Source organism: Tamandua tetradactyla, chromosome 20 (assembly GCF_023851605.1).
Source record: "Tamandua tetradactyla isolate mTamTet1 chromosome 20, mTamTet1.pri, whole genome shotgun sequence".
Lineage (NCBI taxonomy): Eukaryota > Metazoa > Chordata > Mammalia > Pilosa > Myrmecophagidae > Tamandua > Tamandua tetradactyla.
In genome coordinates this window covers 62,332,201-62,351,144 of record NC_135346.1, presented here as the reverse complement: position 1 = coordinate 62,351,144, position 18,944 = coordinate 62,332,201, and the positions used below count along the sequence as shown (strand labels likewise).

Below are 18,944 nucleotides of genomic sequence, written 5' to 3'. Positions count from 1 at the left end.
GCATAACCCAAGCCCCTTTTGAGTTTAAGTCCATCTTATCATAAACTTCAGGGTAAATCTGGGAACCAGGTCTCAGGACAGATGCTGAGGCTCTGATCATTCATTCATTTCAGTGCAGTGGCAAAACAACCTCCCATTCGCTAGGGTTGGAGCGATGTAATTGTTTTAGAGTTATATATAGTGAATTAAATCCTGAAATGTATTATCATTAAAATTATTATTGTTATTGCTTTGAACTTATAAATACTGTAGGTGTGTTTGGATTTAGTCCCTTAAATTATTTGAGATTTCTGACATAAAATCCCCAAAAGATAAACAAATTATTAATATGCAAAATTGAGTGGTTTTGGTATAATTTTAAAGCTGAAAATAATGTAAAAATCATGCAAGTTTGGATATACCATAGTAACATTAACAGAAACATAGCATTCACCATATTTTAATTTAGCTATTAATTTTGCAAGTTATTTGAGCCATTGTGAAGGGTGGGGGTTGCGGCAAACTCACTTTTTCAGGTGTGCTGTGGCAGTGATACACACCCAGTTCATTATATTTGGATGTGGAGATGGGAGGCAGCTCACCTGTGGCATGATCTGTGTATTTTGAGGTTCCCTCCATGCCTGGTTCCCCAGGGCTACACGTGATTCTGTGCGCCATCCAGTGACCCCTTAATAATTTCCTTTCTTTCTTAAATCAGCCACTGACAGGTACATGGATGTGTGTGGATTGGGCTTGCCCGGAATTCATTTTCCCTTTTCTGGTTCCGGGATTCTGCCAATCCCAGAGCTCGGACACAGGTCTAAGCCATCCATGGTGTACTTATATCTGGTTATGGCTATGACGTCAGTGATCGCATGGACCCGCTCTGGACCGACGAGAGCCAGTCCGGGACTTTTGTTGATGCATGTGGGAAGGAGAAGCTCTTTTCTGCTAGGCTTGGATCTATGTGAATATGAACCCAAAGATGCAGGATATCGCAGAAAGACAAACTCCCTGAGGAGAAAGCCATGCCAGAAGAAAGCGGTTTCCAAAGAGAAAATTCGCATTGTAAAGACATTATTCAGACACCTAGACCTTGCTCTGCCTGAAAAGACCTATCTGACAATTTCAGGAGCTAGTGTCTACCTCTACTGCTTTTTATTTACTCATTTTGAATTCGTTTCTGTCCTCTGTAAGCCAAAAAGCCCTGACACATTAAATTGATGACTTTCAAAATTATATTAAAGTATTACCTTGTTATTTGCTTGAATTCAGAAAAGTCAACCATTTAGTGTACATCCTGTATTTGAGAACTCTGTTGGATAAGGCAATGGTAGTGGTTCATGTGACTTGTTTTAGTTAAACAAGAAGAGGACTGACTAAAAATAAATGAGATAAAAGCTAGGCCAAAATTTTAAATATTATTTACTTTATGCTATTCTTCACTCAGGTGCAAGATATGTGTTCATAGCCATACTCAGTTCAAGGTCCATTATATATAACATCCCCCCACTCTTCATTTTTTTTCAAGCATGGGCAGGCACCAGGAATCAAACCTGGGTCGTCTGGCATGGCAGGCAAGCATTCTTGCCTGCTGAGCCACCATGGCCCGCCCAGATCCCCCTACTCTCGTCAAAGGTTTTCTTAAGCTCCCTCTGACCAAATGTTGGTGGACTGGCTCCAGATTGGCCACCTCAGACCTCTCTCCCAGTAGTAACTTCCCACAGTGTAGCCAACTCTTTACATCAGCTTTTTATTTCTCTTTGACCAAGGTATTTGAGCAAATCTATTCATATCCATTACTTTTTGAGTTTCCATGTTGATAAGTTGATATCATATCCTTTGCATATTTTTCTGTTTGTTGTTCCTGTGTTGTTGATTTGTAAGTTTCTTATATTTTCTAGATGTTACTCCCTTGTCAGTTTTAGACATTTAAATCTGCCTTCAGTTGGTTAGCCTTGTTCAAAGAATCCTCCACTGAACAAACATTCTCAATTTTGATGGAATCCCGCTCAACCGTTTTTCCCTTAGGTTTTGTTTAAGAAGTTTGACCCTGCCTCTAGGTAACAAGTAGATTGCCCTACATTTTTGTCTATTTACTCTATGGTTTTACCTGTTTAATTGACAGTTTATGCATCTGGAATATCCTTTATGTACAGTGTTTGGTACAAATTCCATCTTACTTTTCTCCGTTTAGTGAGCAGGTTTTCCTAAGACTTTCTGTTGAGCAATCCAACTTTTCCCTATTGATTTGTGGTACCAATTTACATTAATGTGCCACATTCTCTATTGTGTATTTGGTTCATTTGCCTATTATTGGGCCAAAACCACACTGTATTTTTTTACTATGACAGTGCATTTATTAATATCTAGTAGGAGTAATTCTCCCTCTTTAACCTTCTTTTACAATGACAACTTATCTACTCTTAATACTTCTCCTTTTATATACATTTTAGAGTAATGTTATTGGATTTCTTAAGAAATCCAACTGGGATTTTGGTTGATTTTGCATTGCATTTATTTGACCCCATGTAGAAGCATGAAATGTGCACTTTATTTTCCAGATCATCGTATGTGTACCTTATCAGAGTTTAATGTTTTATCTGTAGAGAGATCTTGTTAATTCCTAGATATCTTATAACTTTTGCCTGTATGGTAAATTAATTATCATTATATATATTCCTAATTATCTTCTCTGTTGTGTCCATTTTCCCCCTGCTCCCTGTATAGAAAAATGCTGTTGATATTTTCAAATTGATCTCGTATCCTACTCTCTTGCTGAACTCTTACTAGTTCTAGCTGTTCATTCTGTTAGTTTGTCTGGATAGGTTATCACATGATTGGCAAATCATGATATGTTTCTATCTTCTTTACAAATCCTTTTACATCTTTATTTTTCCTTTCTTATAACATTAGCCAGTGCTTTCCAGTAACATGTTAAACAGTTGCACTGATGTGTTAGGGGGTATTTTGATTTGTTTCCAATTTTAAAGGGAAGACATGTAAAGTTGTGTCCATTATATATTGTTTGCTATAGCCTTGTGCATATGTATGTGAATGGGAAATTTTCTTCTATTCCTAGTTTTCTAACACTTAATTTCTAACCCAATATATGTAGAATTTTTTTGAAAACATAGTAAGATTTTTGTCCTTTCATCTAGGCATGGCAGGCAAGCATTCTTGCCTGCTGAGCCACCGTGGCCCGCCCACCACCAGATGATTTTTAACAAATACACTGTTGGATTCAGTTGTTTAATTTTTATTGAAGAGTTTTTGCATTTCGGTTTAAATGTCTATACTCTCTTTTCTTAGTTGATCCTTATTTTGGTATCAGGATTAAACTATTGCTATAAAATGAATTGAGCAGCTTTCACTCATTTTCAATTTTCTAGAAAAAAACTGTTCTTTTTAGAACTCAAATGTAAAAGTAGTTGGCCTTGTCTTTTTATGTGACAACTGGTCTTTAGCTATCATTTCATATTCTTTGAGACCAATTGGTCTGTTTGAGCTCTGTTTCTTCTTGCCAACCTTGTATAGCTTATATTCTCCAAGGGTTTATCCCCTTCAAATTGGCCTTTTTTTTCCTTTTTGCATGGGCAGGCACCAGGAATTGAACCCGGGTCTCCAGTATGGCAGATGAAAACTCTGCCTGCTGGGCCAACTTGGCGCTCTCCAAGTTGGCTTTTAACAGGCGCATAATTGCTCATGATTTTCTTATTTAAAAATAGTTTGTCGTATCTTGAATTATTTCCACTTTGGTATATGATTTTTACAGTATTAAGGGAATTTCCTTCTATTCCTAGGTGGCAAAGAGCTTTCTGTGTTTGGTAATCATTACAACTAATGCTGAATTTTATAAAGTTTTTCCCCTGCATTAGATGAAATAATTTTAGATTTAAAAAATATGATTTGCAATGTATTTATTTCTCCTTTCTCCATGCACTCTCCAAAATGGTCAAAGGTTCTATCAGTCTTTTCAAAGAGCCAGCTTTTAATTTTGTTCATTTTCTCCATTGTTGTTTCCTTTGTTTAATTAATTTATGTTCTTATATCCAATTTTTTCTTAATTCTCATTCAGTAGGGTTTATTCTGTTCTTGCAATATTGAATTGAAAGGCTAGTACTTTTTCTTTTTCGCCCCACAGGTAAACCAGTTAAAGAAATACATTTCTCCCTAAGAATGGCTTTTGCTGGGTCTTACACATTTCGACATGTAGTAATTCAAATAAAATTCACTTCTGGGTATTTCTCATTTTCTAAAATATATTGTAAATAGTCTGCAAATTCATGTAGAATTCCAAATACCCACAGATTTCATATCTTAAGATCCAACAAAATAGAATTTAAAGTAAAAATGATCTTTTTGATAAAGAAGGGCATTGCATTCTGGTACAAAGAACACACTAGATGAAGTCAATTCAAGCATCGTCAGCATTTCTGCACTTAATACCACCTTAAAATATATCAATGAACAACTGTGGAAACAGATAACTCACCATCATTGCAGGAGAATTTAACACAGATTGCTCAGAAACTGAGAAATCAAGTACAAAACTGTATTAGTTAGTGTTCTCTAGAGAAACAGAATCAACAGGGAATATCCGTAAATATAAAATTTATAAAAGTGTCTCACATAACCATGGGAATGTAGAGTCCAAAATCTGTAGGGCAGACTGTGAAGCTGACGATTCTGATGAAGGGCCTGGATGAACTCCACAGGACAGGCTCCTCGGCCATAGCAGGAAGAGGACCTGTCTCTTCTGAATCGTCCTTAAAAGGCTTCCAGTGATTAGATTAAGCATTATCATTAAAGAAGACACTCCCCTTGGCTGATTAGAAATGGAATCAGCTATGGATGTAGCCGATGTGATCATGATTTAATTGTATGAAATGTCCTCATAGCAACAGACAGGCCAGCACTTGCCCAACCAGACAAACAGGTACCATCACCTGGCCAAGTTGACACACGAACCTGACCATGACAAAAACTAAGCAGAGATGTTGAAGGGCTGAATGATACAGTTAATGACCTTTACCCCTTAGAGATGTACTCAGTAGAGAACTCATTTTCCTTTTGAGCACACAAGGAACATTTTGCCAAAATAATCCATCTGCTGCGTCAGAAAGAAGGGCTCCTTAAATTTCAAACTACCATTACCTTAGGGATCATGTTCTGTCACCCTACGGCAGTGAAGTTAAAAGTTAAAAACAAATTTTAGCGACATGTATGTGTATTTGGAATTCTTCATGCATTTGGAAACTATAATATATTGTTATAGGAAACTATATGTTGTTAATATTTGGGTTAAAAAAGAAATCATATTGGAAACTGAATTAAATATATTTAGATTCTAACAAAAAGAAACTACTATGTATAAGATAAATATGATGGAGCTAAAATGGACTTGCGTGAAATTTATAACTTTAAATATGCATAATTTTTCTAGTGCGTTATTCTGAAAACCTAGAAAATTCTGAAAAATTATTCCCTTAGGCAATACTCTCATTGCAATTTTGTACTTGCTACTTCCCTGTTTTCTTTCAGTACTTCATCTGTTGGTCCAGTTACCCATATTCCGGTTCTGAGTTTTTTTTCTTAAATACTGCGAGACAATAATTTTTTAAGCAGAAATATACAGAAGGAAATAGGACAATTCTTTATTGAGTGCCGTTTAGCAGTTTTGTGCAGGCATTAACCTGATGTGTGACCTCTAGCCTACTATTTTGTAAAACAGGGAGACTGGGCTGGCCCATCCCAAAGACGTCTGTTTGAACTTGGGAAGAACCAGAGTAATGTCACCGTGACTTCAAGTTTCCCTCCAACTAAGGTATATTCCTTGTTGCTCTTTTTGCTTCTGAGGAGCAATGGAAATGAACTATTTTAGATTCCTCTTCCATGTTGCAGACCTGAAATTTCCTGTGTCATAACTTCTTAATCTAAGCATCTTCGTTTTTTTATGTTTTCTTTTTTTAAAATATTTTTATTGATAAAACAACGTAAAAACATTCTGAACATACAAATAGTCCATACATGGTATGTGATTGATGGCTCGCAATATTATCACATAGTTGAATATTCATCACCATGATCATTTTTAAAAACATTTGCATCACTCCAGAAAAAAAAATTTTAAGTAGCTTACTTTACTTTTGGTCACTAAACAAATATTACCCAGAATTTTCCACTAATTTGAAGCACACCTCTCAACAAAAACCATAAACTTTTTTTTATTGTATAGTATAACATATATACAAAACAAAGATATTAAAAAGCAATAGTTTTCAAAGCACTCTTCAAAAAGTGGTTACAGGACACATCCCAGAGATTGTCATGGGCTACCATCCAATCCTCTCATATTTTTCCTTCTAGCTGCTCCAAAATATAGGAGACTAGAGGGCTTAAATACATTTTTATCATCACAATTGACTTTTTTCCTTCTTTTTTTTTGTGAACAATAACATATATACAAAAAAGCTATACATTTCAAAGCACAGCACCACAATTAGTGGTAGAACATATTTCAGACTTTGACATGGGTTACAAGTTTAGGTTTTTACTTCTAGCTGCTCTAAAATACTGGAGACTAAAAGAGATATCAATTTAATGTTTCAGCATTCATATTCCTTTGTTAAGTCTTATCTCTATGCATAATTCCACCGTCACCTTTGATCTTTCCATGCCTCTCTTTGGGGTTATCTGGGCTATGGCAATTCTAAATTTTTGATATCGGAAGGGTCTGCCACCAATATGGGGTAGGGAGATGGAACTATCTGATGTTCTGGAGAGGCTGGGCTAGGTTTCAGGACTTACTTTGATCTTTTCTTTCAGACATATATAGTTTGCATCTTTTTTACCACTCCTTTCTGTAATCCTAGTTTAAAGAATAGAACCTTAGAAAGGGGATCCCAAAATGCAGTAAAATACATATAATAAAATCACATAAAATATACAAGTTAAACGTGGGATTATAATTTCCTGTAATTAAAATCTTTTTAATGAGAAAAAAAGATGAGGGACAGAGCACATGTCTTCTTTGCCCACATTCCACCCAACCCCTGTACTGCAGTGGTCCCAGGCTGAATTTCTCTTGTTCTGGAGAGTGAAGAGAAGAGGCATGGATGGGAGAGGGAGGCTGGATGGAGAAAGCCTTGCAATCTCGTCTTGGGAATTGGGGATGTTAACTAAAAAGAAGAGGGAATGTTAACCAAAAATGTTTGCCATTTCGCATTTCCAAGTCTCTCATAAATACGTTTTTAAACTGATGAATACAGCAATTCCCTGAGTCATTAACCATTGTCAATAATGAAAAAATGACATTCTTCCCTCTCCCTAAAAAAAGAATTTATCTCAATTGTGGGTTATTTTTATAGAACATATTTGAGGAAAGGAATTCCAAAGGTTATGAAAAATCTGCAAGTCCTTAATATATATAGCTAAATTGCTTCTCAGAGAGTCGTAATAATTTACCTATCAGCAAAGCCTGTTTCACTGCATCTGGAAAATCAGGTGGTATCGTTTTGTTCTTGTTCTTTTTAATTTACTTATTTGCCTGCTAACTTGATAGTGAAACAATGTTTCATTTTATTTCCTAATTTCTTAAAAACTGGCCAGAATGTACATTTTTTCTCAGTCATTTGCATTTTGCCCTATGAATTGACTAATCCCACGGAGGCAGTTATTTTTCTACTGTACTCTTCTTTTCCAAATTTTATGAGTTCCTTATATATTTGTGGTCTAAGTTTTCCTACTTTGGTTGTTTGCCTTCACTTATGTTCCTGACTGTCTTTTTTCCCACCCACATAATTAATCCGTTATGGAGTCTGTTCAGTTTCTTTCTTACTTTACCCCACCCCCTCCTATTTTACTTAAAAGATTAGGTAGGCTTCCCCCCACCCACGACTGTCTGAAGCTCTTTCTCCTTTTAAGGATCAATACAGAACTAAGCTCAGCTGCCTGTTTATACTTTCAGCTACAATTGATTGATTGCAGGTCTACAGCAAATTTTTAAAATTTAAAACAAAAAACCGAAAACTTAGTAAAACAAAACCTCAGAAGATGTTGCATTTATGAAATACAAATTCAATTCATTTTGAATATGTAAATTAAAAGTTATATAGTGTTAAAATACATAATTTTTCTTAACCAAGTGCTTGTTTATTTTTCAAATAAAAAAGCGGATTGTCCCCCCCAAGATACTCTCCACTTCCCCCCGCCCCCAGAAATGCCACAGATTTCCTGGGGCTTGATTACACTAGTTCTTTGCCTCATCTGACATTCCCCTCCGCAGAATCAACGCGCACCTCCTCTGTTATCAGGAGAGGGCACCTTGACCTCTCCTAGATTCCCACGAGCCAGGGGATCGCCCGGGATGACAGTGGGGACAGACAGAGCTCCCCGGGTACAGAGCGGACGCTGCTGGGAGGGTCCCCATCGGGAAGGCTCCTGCAAGGGGCGTCCGCGCTGGGAAGTTTCCCGTAGGGAGGGTCCTCCCCAAGGAGGGTCCGTGTAGGGAAGGCTCCTGTAGGGAGGGTGTCCCGGGTAGAGTCCGGGCAGAGAGGGTCTTTGCACGGCGGGTACCCCCAGGGACGGTCCTCGCCAGGAGGGGACCCCCAGAGAAGGTCGGCGCAGCAGTTTCCCAGCCCCCACCCCTCGTGGGCGGAGCGTCACAGAGGACTCGCAGCTCGGGTCCTGGCAGCTTTCAAAAACACTTCCTAACTGGACTCTCAGATAATACTGAAACCGCTTTCTCTTTGCTGTGCACGACCCACTCACGGGGTTACTACGGACCACACTCACAACAGAGCAGGAGGGGGCGGCCCGGGTCCGCCCCGCCTGGCAGGCCCGGCGATGACGCGCGCTGAGCTGCCAGGGCCCGGCGCTCCCGCCCTCGGCACGCACCCCGCGGCGGCCACCGGCCCGAGCAGCCGCCGGCCCTTCTCTTTCTCCCGCGCTGTCCGCCCTCCTCGAGGGCCCGGTGCCCGCAGACCTGGAGGACTTCGCAGCCCCCGAGGCGGCCGCCTGCGCCATCTGCCAGCGCGAGTTCCGGGACCCGGTGCGGGCCGACTGCGGCCACCGCTTCTGCCGGGCGTGCGTGGTGCAGTTCTGGGCCGATGAGGACGGGCCCTTCCCGTGCCCCGAGTGCGCCGACGACTCCTGGCAGCGCGCGGTGGAGCCCAACCGCCCGGCGCTCAGCCACCGCCTGCTCGCGCTCGAGGTGGCCGCCGCGGGGCCGGCGCGCGACGCCCAGGCCAGCCAGGCCGCGCTGCAGCTGCTGTGCCGGGCCGACGAGGCCCCGCTCTGCAAGGCCTGCCGCATGGCCGCCGAGCCGGAGCAGCCCGAGTGGACGCCCCGCTGGAGGAGGGCCCTGCGCGGCAAGGTGCGCCGGTCCGCGGCCCTGCCCGCTGGGCAGAGTCGGCTCCCAACCCCGGGTCCGCGGCGCTCCCGAGTCGCCGCCCCGCCCCAGCCCCTGCTTGCGGCCCCGGCCCTATAACCTCGTCCCCAGAGGGTCTCAGGCCTGGCCAGCCCCTCGGGTCTGCGGCCCTCGCCCCGTGGCCTGCCCCTGCCCCACCGCCCGCCTGCAGCGATCTCCTGGTCGCTCTCCCTCCGTCCCGCCCTCACAGGTCTCCGGCGCCCAAGCCCCCGCCCGCGTCCTTCATTCTGTTCTCGCCCCCACGGGTCTTCCGTCGCTCGCGTCCTCCCCGCTCCCCCGAGTCCGCAACCCTTGTCTGTGCCTGCCCCTCTCCCTTTCTCCCCAGCCGCGACCCTCCTCCATCAACCGCCCGCCCTCTAAGGAGACCCGTCATCCCCTGACCCCCTTCCTGAGGGCGGCCTTGCCCGGGGCCCCAGCACCTCCCCATGCGGGCCCCTCCTCGTTGCCCCCGCCCCCGCCCCCATGCATCTGAACCCCCCCACCCCCACCCCCCCCACCCCCCGACCCCCCGTCAGTCCTTGGGGGTCTCGAGACTCTGCCCTTTGGTGGGTGTGACGACACTTCCGCCAAGGCCTCCCCTGCCCAGCTCTCCTGGGATTTGTGTGTGCAAAGCTCGGGGATTTACTCTGTGCTGGGGAGGATTTCAGCCTTTTCGTTGGTTAATGAGTGCTCCCCACCCGCCCAGCTGGGTCCCCAGCTCCGCGGCCTGCCCGCGCCTGGCCACTTGCCGGGCTCCACCGCCCTCTGGTTGGGTTCTCGGATGGGGTCCCCTCTTTTTCGCATGCCAGTGTACGTGGCACCTGGCCGGCGGTAGAACCTCTGTGCAGGGAACCGCGACCTGCAGGGACAGGGAAAGATTTAAGACAGAGGGTGAGCCAGACCCCTGAGGGTACAAAAGCAATTCAGTTCAGGTGCCTGTGCTCCAGGGGGAAAGTGGAAGGCAAGCTTATTTTTTTTTTTTTTTTGCGTCCATGCCTTGTGTCAGGTACTGCTGCCAGCGCTTTGCAGGAATGTGGCCTCTGTGCCTCACCATAACACAAGAGGTTGGTTCTAGGATCATCACTCGGTTAATGGATGGGGAAGTGGAGGCCTGAGGATCAAGTTTTCGAGCCAAGGTCAGGCTGGAGATGGCTGAGACAGCCCCGCACACCCTAGGTGGAATGCTGGAACCCAGTTTTCCCCTTCTCTAGTTGGGGCTCCTCCAGCCCCGCCCAGGGTAAATTCCTGCTGCAAATCAGGCCCGGGAGAGGGGAGGCTGGACAGTCCTTTCCTGTAAACTGTACTCAAAGTTCAAAGGAATGCTTAGAATTTGGAAAATCTTAGAAAACCATATTGACTCTGGTGTCCCTCCCAGTCAGAATCCCTTCTAACAAAGGGGAAGTGTGTGCTTATTACATGTGATCCTTTCAGTGCAAGCTCTTTCACTTACCCCGTTGATTTCTTAGTGAGAAGTTTTTCCATTAGGTTTTGTTCTAGACACAGTTTTTTAGGGGTCATTTGTGAAAAACCTTTTAAAATAGGAACCACTTTACCTGCAGGAGCCCTTTTTGTTTTCATACAGATCAAAAGCCATGAATTCTCTGCCCAGTGTGCTCAAATGACCAGTTTCAAAGAGTTTATGGCTCGGCATGAAGCAGTAGATCAGATGGCCTTTTGACCTAAATATCTGTCTCTCTGAACTCCAGTAACTCTGATAGTTGAATAGTATCAAAAGATGGGCAGGTTTTAGGGTAATGAGCACAATGGCTCTTGGTGATGTAGAGGTGATCTAATGATGGCACACGCCCAGACTGGTTACATGCTTAGTCACAGAACGTGTGTAAGAAAAATTGCAGCCTTAATATGACAAGGGCTTGATTTTCAGTATTATGATACTAAGCTGCTGTGCATGTCAGGCGGGCCCATTTTGGTTAGATCCCATTTCATCTGACAAGACAGTTTAGGAATTGGGGTAGGTTAGTGCTGGATTGACTCAAGGCCTTTCTTTCATAAACATTAGGGGCTGAATTCTGTGATCATAAGACTCCAAAGATGGAAAACAGGATTAAGGGGTATAAATGGGGATAGTCACAAGGTTTTTACAATCACAAGATAAAGGTTTTATAGTTATACTGTCATTATTAGAGATCAAATCAGCTGAGCTACAGTTCAGTAATTTCAGGTATTTCCCTCTGTCTATTCTAATATACTGGAAAGTAAAAATAAATCGATATGAGCTATATAGAGATTCAGTAATCATAATCATTTGTCAATTCCTGACTTCTCAGTGACATATTCGGTTGGGTGCTATTTCTGGGAAAATCCGTCCCTAAGCCTTGCCCCCCACCATGCCTCTCTCCCCTAGGAGAACAAGGGTTCGGTTGAGGTCATGAGAAAAGACCTGAACGACGCCCGGGACCTGCACGGCCAGGCGGAGTCGGCGGCTGCTGTGTGGAAGGCAAGTGACTGGCTGTTCTGCAAGCTCAGGGCCAGGGAAATAGGGAACATCCATGACCTCTGCTGTGTTTGCCTCTAATGAAAGGAGTGTGGATTAGCAAACCAGGCCGACTAAACTGATGTGTAGCTACTTGGCTGAGTGTAGGGAGGTGGGTTTTGGAAGTGTTTTTCATGAACTCCAGGGTATTATTCTAGGGCTTTTTTATGGGTATTTCATACATAGAATTTAGCTAGTAGCGAGTCTGTTTTTCTCCCCGTGTTTTATGGGTCGGTGGTGTTTTGCTGAATCCAACTTCTTCTTTTTTACAAATAACTCCTTATAATGCTCTTAATTTTAATCTGAAAGCAGCACAGTTATTTCCAAGCATGGTCAGTGACTGTGCTGGAAGCCCCCCATAAGCGTTGCTTTCCTGTGCTGCCCACCACTATACCCTAATGTTTATACTACACTCTGATTATTTTAGATTACTCACTGACAAACTGCAAGTGAGCTTAAGCTTTCATTTATTACTTTTTCCTTATATACAGTAAAATTTGTACCAGTCTAACAGGGTTTCATAACTCCTCTACCCCCTTTTCTAAAATATGGAAGCTCTGATTGGGGGCTCTGCATGATTGAGGTCACAACACTATTCGCATCGTGCATGGCAGCCCCCTCCCCCATCTCTAGTTCTAGCCCAAGCCTTTGCCCCCACTTCACGGCGGCCTGAAGTGCTTGCCTCTCTCACAGTCATGCAGGACACTGAATCAGATACAGGATGCAGTCAGACCCGTGGTACACACGTTCCCCTCGGAGGGCTGCTCTGAGATGCCTTCTGCTAAAAACAGTGGTGTCAGCTGCTTTTTTAGTGACCCTGTGTCTCCCCAAGCTACTCTGCCCACAAATTTTAGCTGTTAGGGGCTTTTAGTATAACCTTTTTTGGGGGTTTGCATTAGAAAGAAAATTTCAGATGAGAGAAGCTTTCTAAACTCAAAGGCGTGGATTTGTAGTCTACCGCATTGTGGTGTAACACACAGTATCAGAAGGGACCCAAGAAGAAACTGAACCAAGGAACCTGGCTGGGAATCCTAATGTCATTTGTTTTCTTGATGACAACAAAAGACTTGGCCTCTTAGTATTAGCTATTGTCATTACTGTAACCTAGGTGAGGTTGAAGAGATCAGTGAAAACCTGAGTAAATTCAAAGAGTGTCAGCACACCATCCTTTTGTTTTTTATTTTATTTTTTATTAGGTACCAGTTGACAAATGGGCAGAAGGTTGAATGGAAGATCACACTGTTTTAGTTGAATGCCAGCATGATTTTTGACCCTTGGGGTTCAGGATAAGTGTGGAAGGAAAGTTACTGGAAAGTTGGGAATGTGTTTTGACCTGGCAGTTTCATCTGCCAAAGAGGCTTGAGACCCAGGCTCAAGGAATATTTATCTTTATCCTCATAGTCAGGAGGTGGAAGACAGTGTCGTCAAATAAACCCAAGTACTTTACAGCAAAAAATGTGTCTGATCCAGTAGAGCTCAGGGTTCCAGTAGTGGAAAATCATGCCAAGGGCATGATTCCATGCCAACGCTGCAGGGTGTTGGGAGTGTATATGTAGGTGCCCACTGGGGCACCCATGGGGAGACCTGGAGACAAAGCTGTCCTTTCCTACCTGCCTGTCCCACAGGGGCACGTGATGGATCGGAGAAAGAAGGCTCTGGCTGACTATAAGAAGCTGCGTGCTTTTTTCGCCGAGGAGGAAGAGCATTTTCTACAGGAGGCCGAGAAAGAGGAGGAGGCCCCGGAGAATGAAGATGCTGATCCGACAGAGAGGTTCAAATCCCTGCTGCAGGCAGTCTCGGAGTTGGAGAAGAAGCACCGCAACCTGGGTCTCAGCATGCTGCTGCAGGTCCGTGCTGCTTGGGCATTTACTGAGCACCCTCATCTCAGGAGGGTGGCAGTTGAGAAGAAATAAGAGGCTTCCTTGTGTTCTCAAGAAATACCTAATCTCATAGATGGTCATGTGAGAGCATAGAGATAAGAAGCAGCAGATGAGCATGTTAACAGGGTGACTTATCAAAAGAAAAGGCTTAGAAGATACTGCATTACTTCTAATTTTATTCTAAGGAGAGTACACGGTATCCCAAGCCTTCAAGTGGGAAGGGAAGTTGGATGAAAGGGGAGACTCATTCCCCTAATGCTGAAGCTTCACAGGACCTTGACTCCTTACACTGGGGCTTTGAACATGGGATTCATGGTTTTGAGATTCAAGGAGCAGTCATGACTGGCCCCCAGGAGTTCTGCCTTAGGGTTTCATTGGTTACCATCCTTGATTTGCCAGTTTCCGTGCCCATCTGGCTCTCATCCTAAATGTTCTCATCACATCCTCACCCAATTCCTTGCCTAAAACACAAGACCTAGGACCCAGTGACTCTACATTTTTCATCACCATCTATTATTCTGGAATTGGCAACTCCTTGTCTGAGATGTCCTTTTCCTGTCTGAGGTTGTCTTTTTACCTCTTAGCAATACTGATCAGTCATCTCTGAGCAGTTCAGTCACTCAGGCTGTCATGGGTTATGAACTTGGGTCTCTGGAAGACACTTGGGGCGGCAGTGTGGGGGAGGTATAACATCTCTTGGGTTCTGGGGTTTATAGACAAAACGTGGCTGGTGCTAGAAATTTCTGAGAATGCTTATCTCTCTTTTGTCTTCTGTGCAGTGATGGAGCTGGCCCAGCAGGGGAAGCCTCGCTGAAACGTGAGGTTCAAGAAAGTATATCCTACACCCCAGCTCGCAGGTCTACATCTGCCCTTCCTCGAAGCTCCTTCTGACCTCCCAGCGTTCTTCACCCAAAGTCTCTTGTCAGTCTGAACCATTAACTTGTAGATTGGGGGAAGGTATCTATAGATGCCCCTCCCCCGGGTTGCTCAAGATAGTATATTTCAACAAAGTGTACATTTTCCCTTTACTTTGAGGTGTTACTATTTTTTAAGCTAGAAACATTTTTATAGTAGAGGCTTGTAACAGGGGAAACTAACCCAGTGTACTCCATCTCCTCATGTAACTCTTGTTGCTGCAAAAGCTTTCCTCAGAAATTTGCCTGGAGTCTCAGTCACTCATGGTGACTGCCTACCCACTAGATGGTCTAGATTGCTGGGCTTTGGGACATTTCTCTCTGATGGCAAGGGCACCAAATTCTGTGCATTTTACGTGGTTCTCAAGACAGGATTGTTCCACTGCATTATTCATACCCCAAGCCCAGGGACCACTTGGCAGATGCATCAGGCACATCAGTTAAGGAAAAGGAAGTGTAAACATGGCTTCATAATGACTGGGTGGGAAAGGACAAGCATCACAGCTACTACTTGGATAATGGGTCCTTGCTTGGAGTCTCCAGTTTTGTAACATCAGCAGATAAGATCTGGTCTCCCCTCCACTGCCACCCTGGCTCACAGTCCCCCCAACAGCATATACTTTAATCCCACATGATCATCTACAGCACAGAGTCCACAGAAGTGTCTCCTGAGTTTTTCATGTGGTCACAGCGTGACTTGGATTCACCTTGAGGTGTCAGCAGGAAGCTCTGGTTTCTTTGGAAGCTTCTGCCAGGGCTGTGCCTCATATTTATCTTTTTGTGAGTGGAACCCCACTTTTTGGTAAATCATAGTATTTTTGACCACTCTTAAAAGAGGGCTCCATCTCTTTGGTTCTGCTAGTGGGGAATGGTGCAGCTTCCAGTGCTCTTTGTCATGTACCTCTTTCCTCTTCTCTACCTCCCATGTCATTCCTGCTTGACTTGTACTTTTCATTCTTCAGCTTCATTGTCTGTCCCAGGCTGCTGTTGGCTTCTCTGGAACCTTCTGTAAAGTTATCTTCTGTACACTCTATGAGCCAGAGTGAGCCCTGTCCCACCTCAGTGGTGAACAGAGGATTTTCATGAGCCAAGAGGAGCTGTGCTTTGGCTGGAAGTCTGAATGCTGGTCCTGGGGAAATGCCATCAGTCTCTAGACCATGATAGCTCTGAGAGGCTAAAGGCGCCTTCAGGCCTCCCCGAGGCATTTCATCTCACTGCATCTTTTACCTTCATTGCTTTGTATTTCTTCTGATGTATTAATTTATCAAAATTTGTGACTTAGATGTAGTGCACTTGCCTGTGGCACCTTGTGTATAGATGAGATGAAAATGCAGCGCAGTGTAGACACAAATGAGAGGTCTGAGAATGTTGATGCAGACAACACTTAGGATCGTTTAGGTTGAGTGTTTGAATTCCAGCCTTGCTGTAGGACACAATACCGCTCTCAGCATTGGGAGACCCCAGCGTGCTCATTTGTAATAGGTGACTGTTATCATCATGAGGTACAAGGACTTCCTCGCATGCCCAGTTCCACGGGAAGCGGGCGACACTGACGCCTTCCTTGCTCTGGCAGTGCTGAGACTCGGTTGTGGTGGTTTCAAGAGTCTGACTGAGGACATTCACACCACCGTGGCTCAATGTGGGTGGGTATGAGAATTTCCAAGACGTGTGTTTCTGTGTCATTGTGAACACTCTAAGCTGAGCTGTAACAGGAACTATCATGAAAGTGAGAATGGTTTAGGTGATGATGGTTAATGGTGATTTTCCAGTAGAGCCTGATTCCACTGCTGCGGGTTGAATATGTAACGCTGCAGTCGGTAAGAAAGACTGTGAGACGTGAGTCCTGGTGAAACGTACTTGGTGCGGAAGGTGTGCAGTGAACGTGAAGGTGAGACTGGACTTGCGTGTGTGTGTTTGTGTGTGTGTGAGGTGAGTGGTGGGGCACGCACAGGGCCAAGCAGACATCCAGGAGCAAATAGGAAGTTACAGAGCGGACCGTTGGGGACACGACTCTAAGCGCAGCTCATGGCAAAGAGGTTTGTGTTCTCTGGTGGTTTGGTAACAGATAAGCTTCTGTGGATGGGGAACACCGTTAAGTGCGGTGTTCTCAGCCCCGGTGATTGTGGCATTGAACTCGTGAGCTTGAGGGGCATGATGTTACTTACCCTGGGTGCCTGGCACACAGGCTGGTCCAGGTGGTGGCCAATAAAGTGGAGTTCACTTCAGCCACTTTGCCTTGTCGTGCCTCCCTTGTGCGCCTCCTGCTATGTGCCCCTGTGAGGGTCCTTAGGAAGGTCCTGCATGAAGCGGACTTCGGTTAGATGGTCGTTTCCTTTAATGTCTCTTTCAGTGCTCTTAGCTACACCATCTCCCACTTTCTCCCTAAGAAATCAGAGAAGCCTCCCGGGGCTCCTCTTTCCATCTTAAATGCATTTCTCACGATGGAGGACACAGCTTGTCCACCTTCATCCTTCTCAACAGTCTGGTTTGGGGAGGGAGGGAAGGAGAGAGAGATGCCTTGCTAAAATGCCTCTCTATTCCTTATCACTTCATTTGGCCTATCGCAGAGACATATGGTGGCAGAATGAATGGGGAGTTAGGGAAGCCACATCACTCCTAAAAAGGTGGATATTACATAACCCGTAGGTATTGGGGGGTGAGGAAAAGTGGGGAGTTGCTGACAGAGGGGAAGAACCACAGCAAGTCCTGAGGGGTCCTGAGGGTGCAGATCTATGCAGAGGAGCCACCCCTTGTTTATTTGCTTTTCTTTCCAGTGGTATATAAACTTTGTAGAGTTAGGTAGACCACGTGTTGGGTAGAAATAACCATGCATAGGACTGTGTTGCTCCCACCTGGTCCCATGTCTCTTGATAAACATAAACTGTGTAAAGAATGTTGATATGGAAGATGGAAAAAGCTGCCTCGTTGAATATTGGAAAAAGTGACAAATTCAGCACCTAGATCTGGTTTTGGACCCAGCAATATGACCTTGGCCAAATCATCCCAGTTCCTAAAATTAGTGTGAGCATGAGAAGAGCCCTGAGCACCTTCCCCTGTCCCACAGTTGTGAATGCTGTGGGTGTGGAAAGGAACACATGAGGGTGACTGCTTACCTGTCTGTTTTAAATGTGAAGGGTGGTATGGGGCCTTTTCCTCAATTGTATAACCTTCCAGCGCTGATGGTCTTTGACTGTGTGGTGGTTTGGAGCTGTATGTACCCTAGAAAAAATGTTCTTAAACTTTTAATCCATTCTTGTGGCTGTGAACCCACTGTAAGTAGGACCTTTTGATGAGGTTACTTCAGTTAATGTGTGACCCTCCTCAATCAGAATGGGTCTTACTCTTATTATTGGGATCACTCATAAGCAGAACGAAATTCAGAGAGAGAAAGCTACGAGAGGGAGTGCCCAAAGGCTAAACATCAGTGGACCTGGAGAAGACCAAGAGATGCCACCATGTGTCTCCTCATGTGACAATCTGTGGATGAAGGATCGCCAGCAGCCTTCCTGAATGCCACAGTCTTCAGGGGGAAAGCATCGCCTTGATGATGCCTTGATTTGGACATCCTCTTAGCCTCAAAACTGTGAGCAGATAAATTCCCATTGAGCAGCCTAGGAAACTGAAACAGACTTCGTCATGGCAGACCTGGATATTGGAAAGAGCAATTTTACATTCAGGAGGCCAAGTCTGCATTCCACATCTGCTATTTACTAGCTGGCTGTGCTGTTCTACCTAATAAAATGTAGTAGCAATAGCTCCTTTAAGAGTCCTTGAAAAGAAATGAGAGACAGTTTCCATTATGGCTGGTATGTAGACACTCCTCCCTTCTAATCCTACTCTTTCAAACTTAGCAGGACAGATCCCCTGATAGCCTCTTCCCTGTTCATGCCAGGTGTCCCAGGAGACTCAGGGTAGCCCTCATCTCCTGTATTTTAACCCCTAAAAAGACTGCACAGTCCTGATTCTCTCCCTTCCTTACTGCTTCTCAATACCCGCAGTGCTATGACCTCTGGGACTTGGGCCCTGTTTGCCCACCAGACCCAGGCCTCTTCTCTAACTGCCCCTTCACCTTCTTTCTTGCATGTGATCCTGGTCCTTCCCTGCAGCTGTCTTAGCTCTGGGTCTGGAACAGGACAGTGTCCTCCTTCCTCAGTGCTGTCCTTTCCTTTTTCCTGCCATTAATTTACGTCTGTTACCCTCCTACACTGGCCCAGGGGTTGGTAGATGCAGCAGTGTTCACCCTCACTCCATGATGCCAAGTGCCAGGC

General features: G+C 44.5%; 1 protein-coding gene across 1 annotated transcript in view; it reads left to right on the top strand.

The window, feature by feature from the left end:
- Positions 1 to 18,430, top strand: part of RNF187 (ring finger protein 187) — a 31,029-nt gene extending 12,599 nt beyond the window's left edge. The window contains exons 2-5 of the mRNA XM_077138003.1: positions 8,849 to 9,355; positions 11,754 to 11,846; positions 13,508 to 13,729; positions 14,542 to 18,430. Of these exons, the coding sequence (XP_076994118.1) occupies positions 8,849 to 9,355; positions 11,754 to 11,846; positions 13,508 to 13,729; positions 14,542 to 14,544 (825 nt within the window). The 3' untranslated portion in view covers positions 14,545 to 18,430. The remainder of the gene's footprint in view (positions 1 to 8,848; positions 9,356 to 11,753; positions 11,847 to 13,507; positions 13,730 to 14,541) is intronic.
- Positions 18,431 to 18,944: the final 514 nt, after the last annotated feature.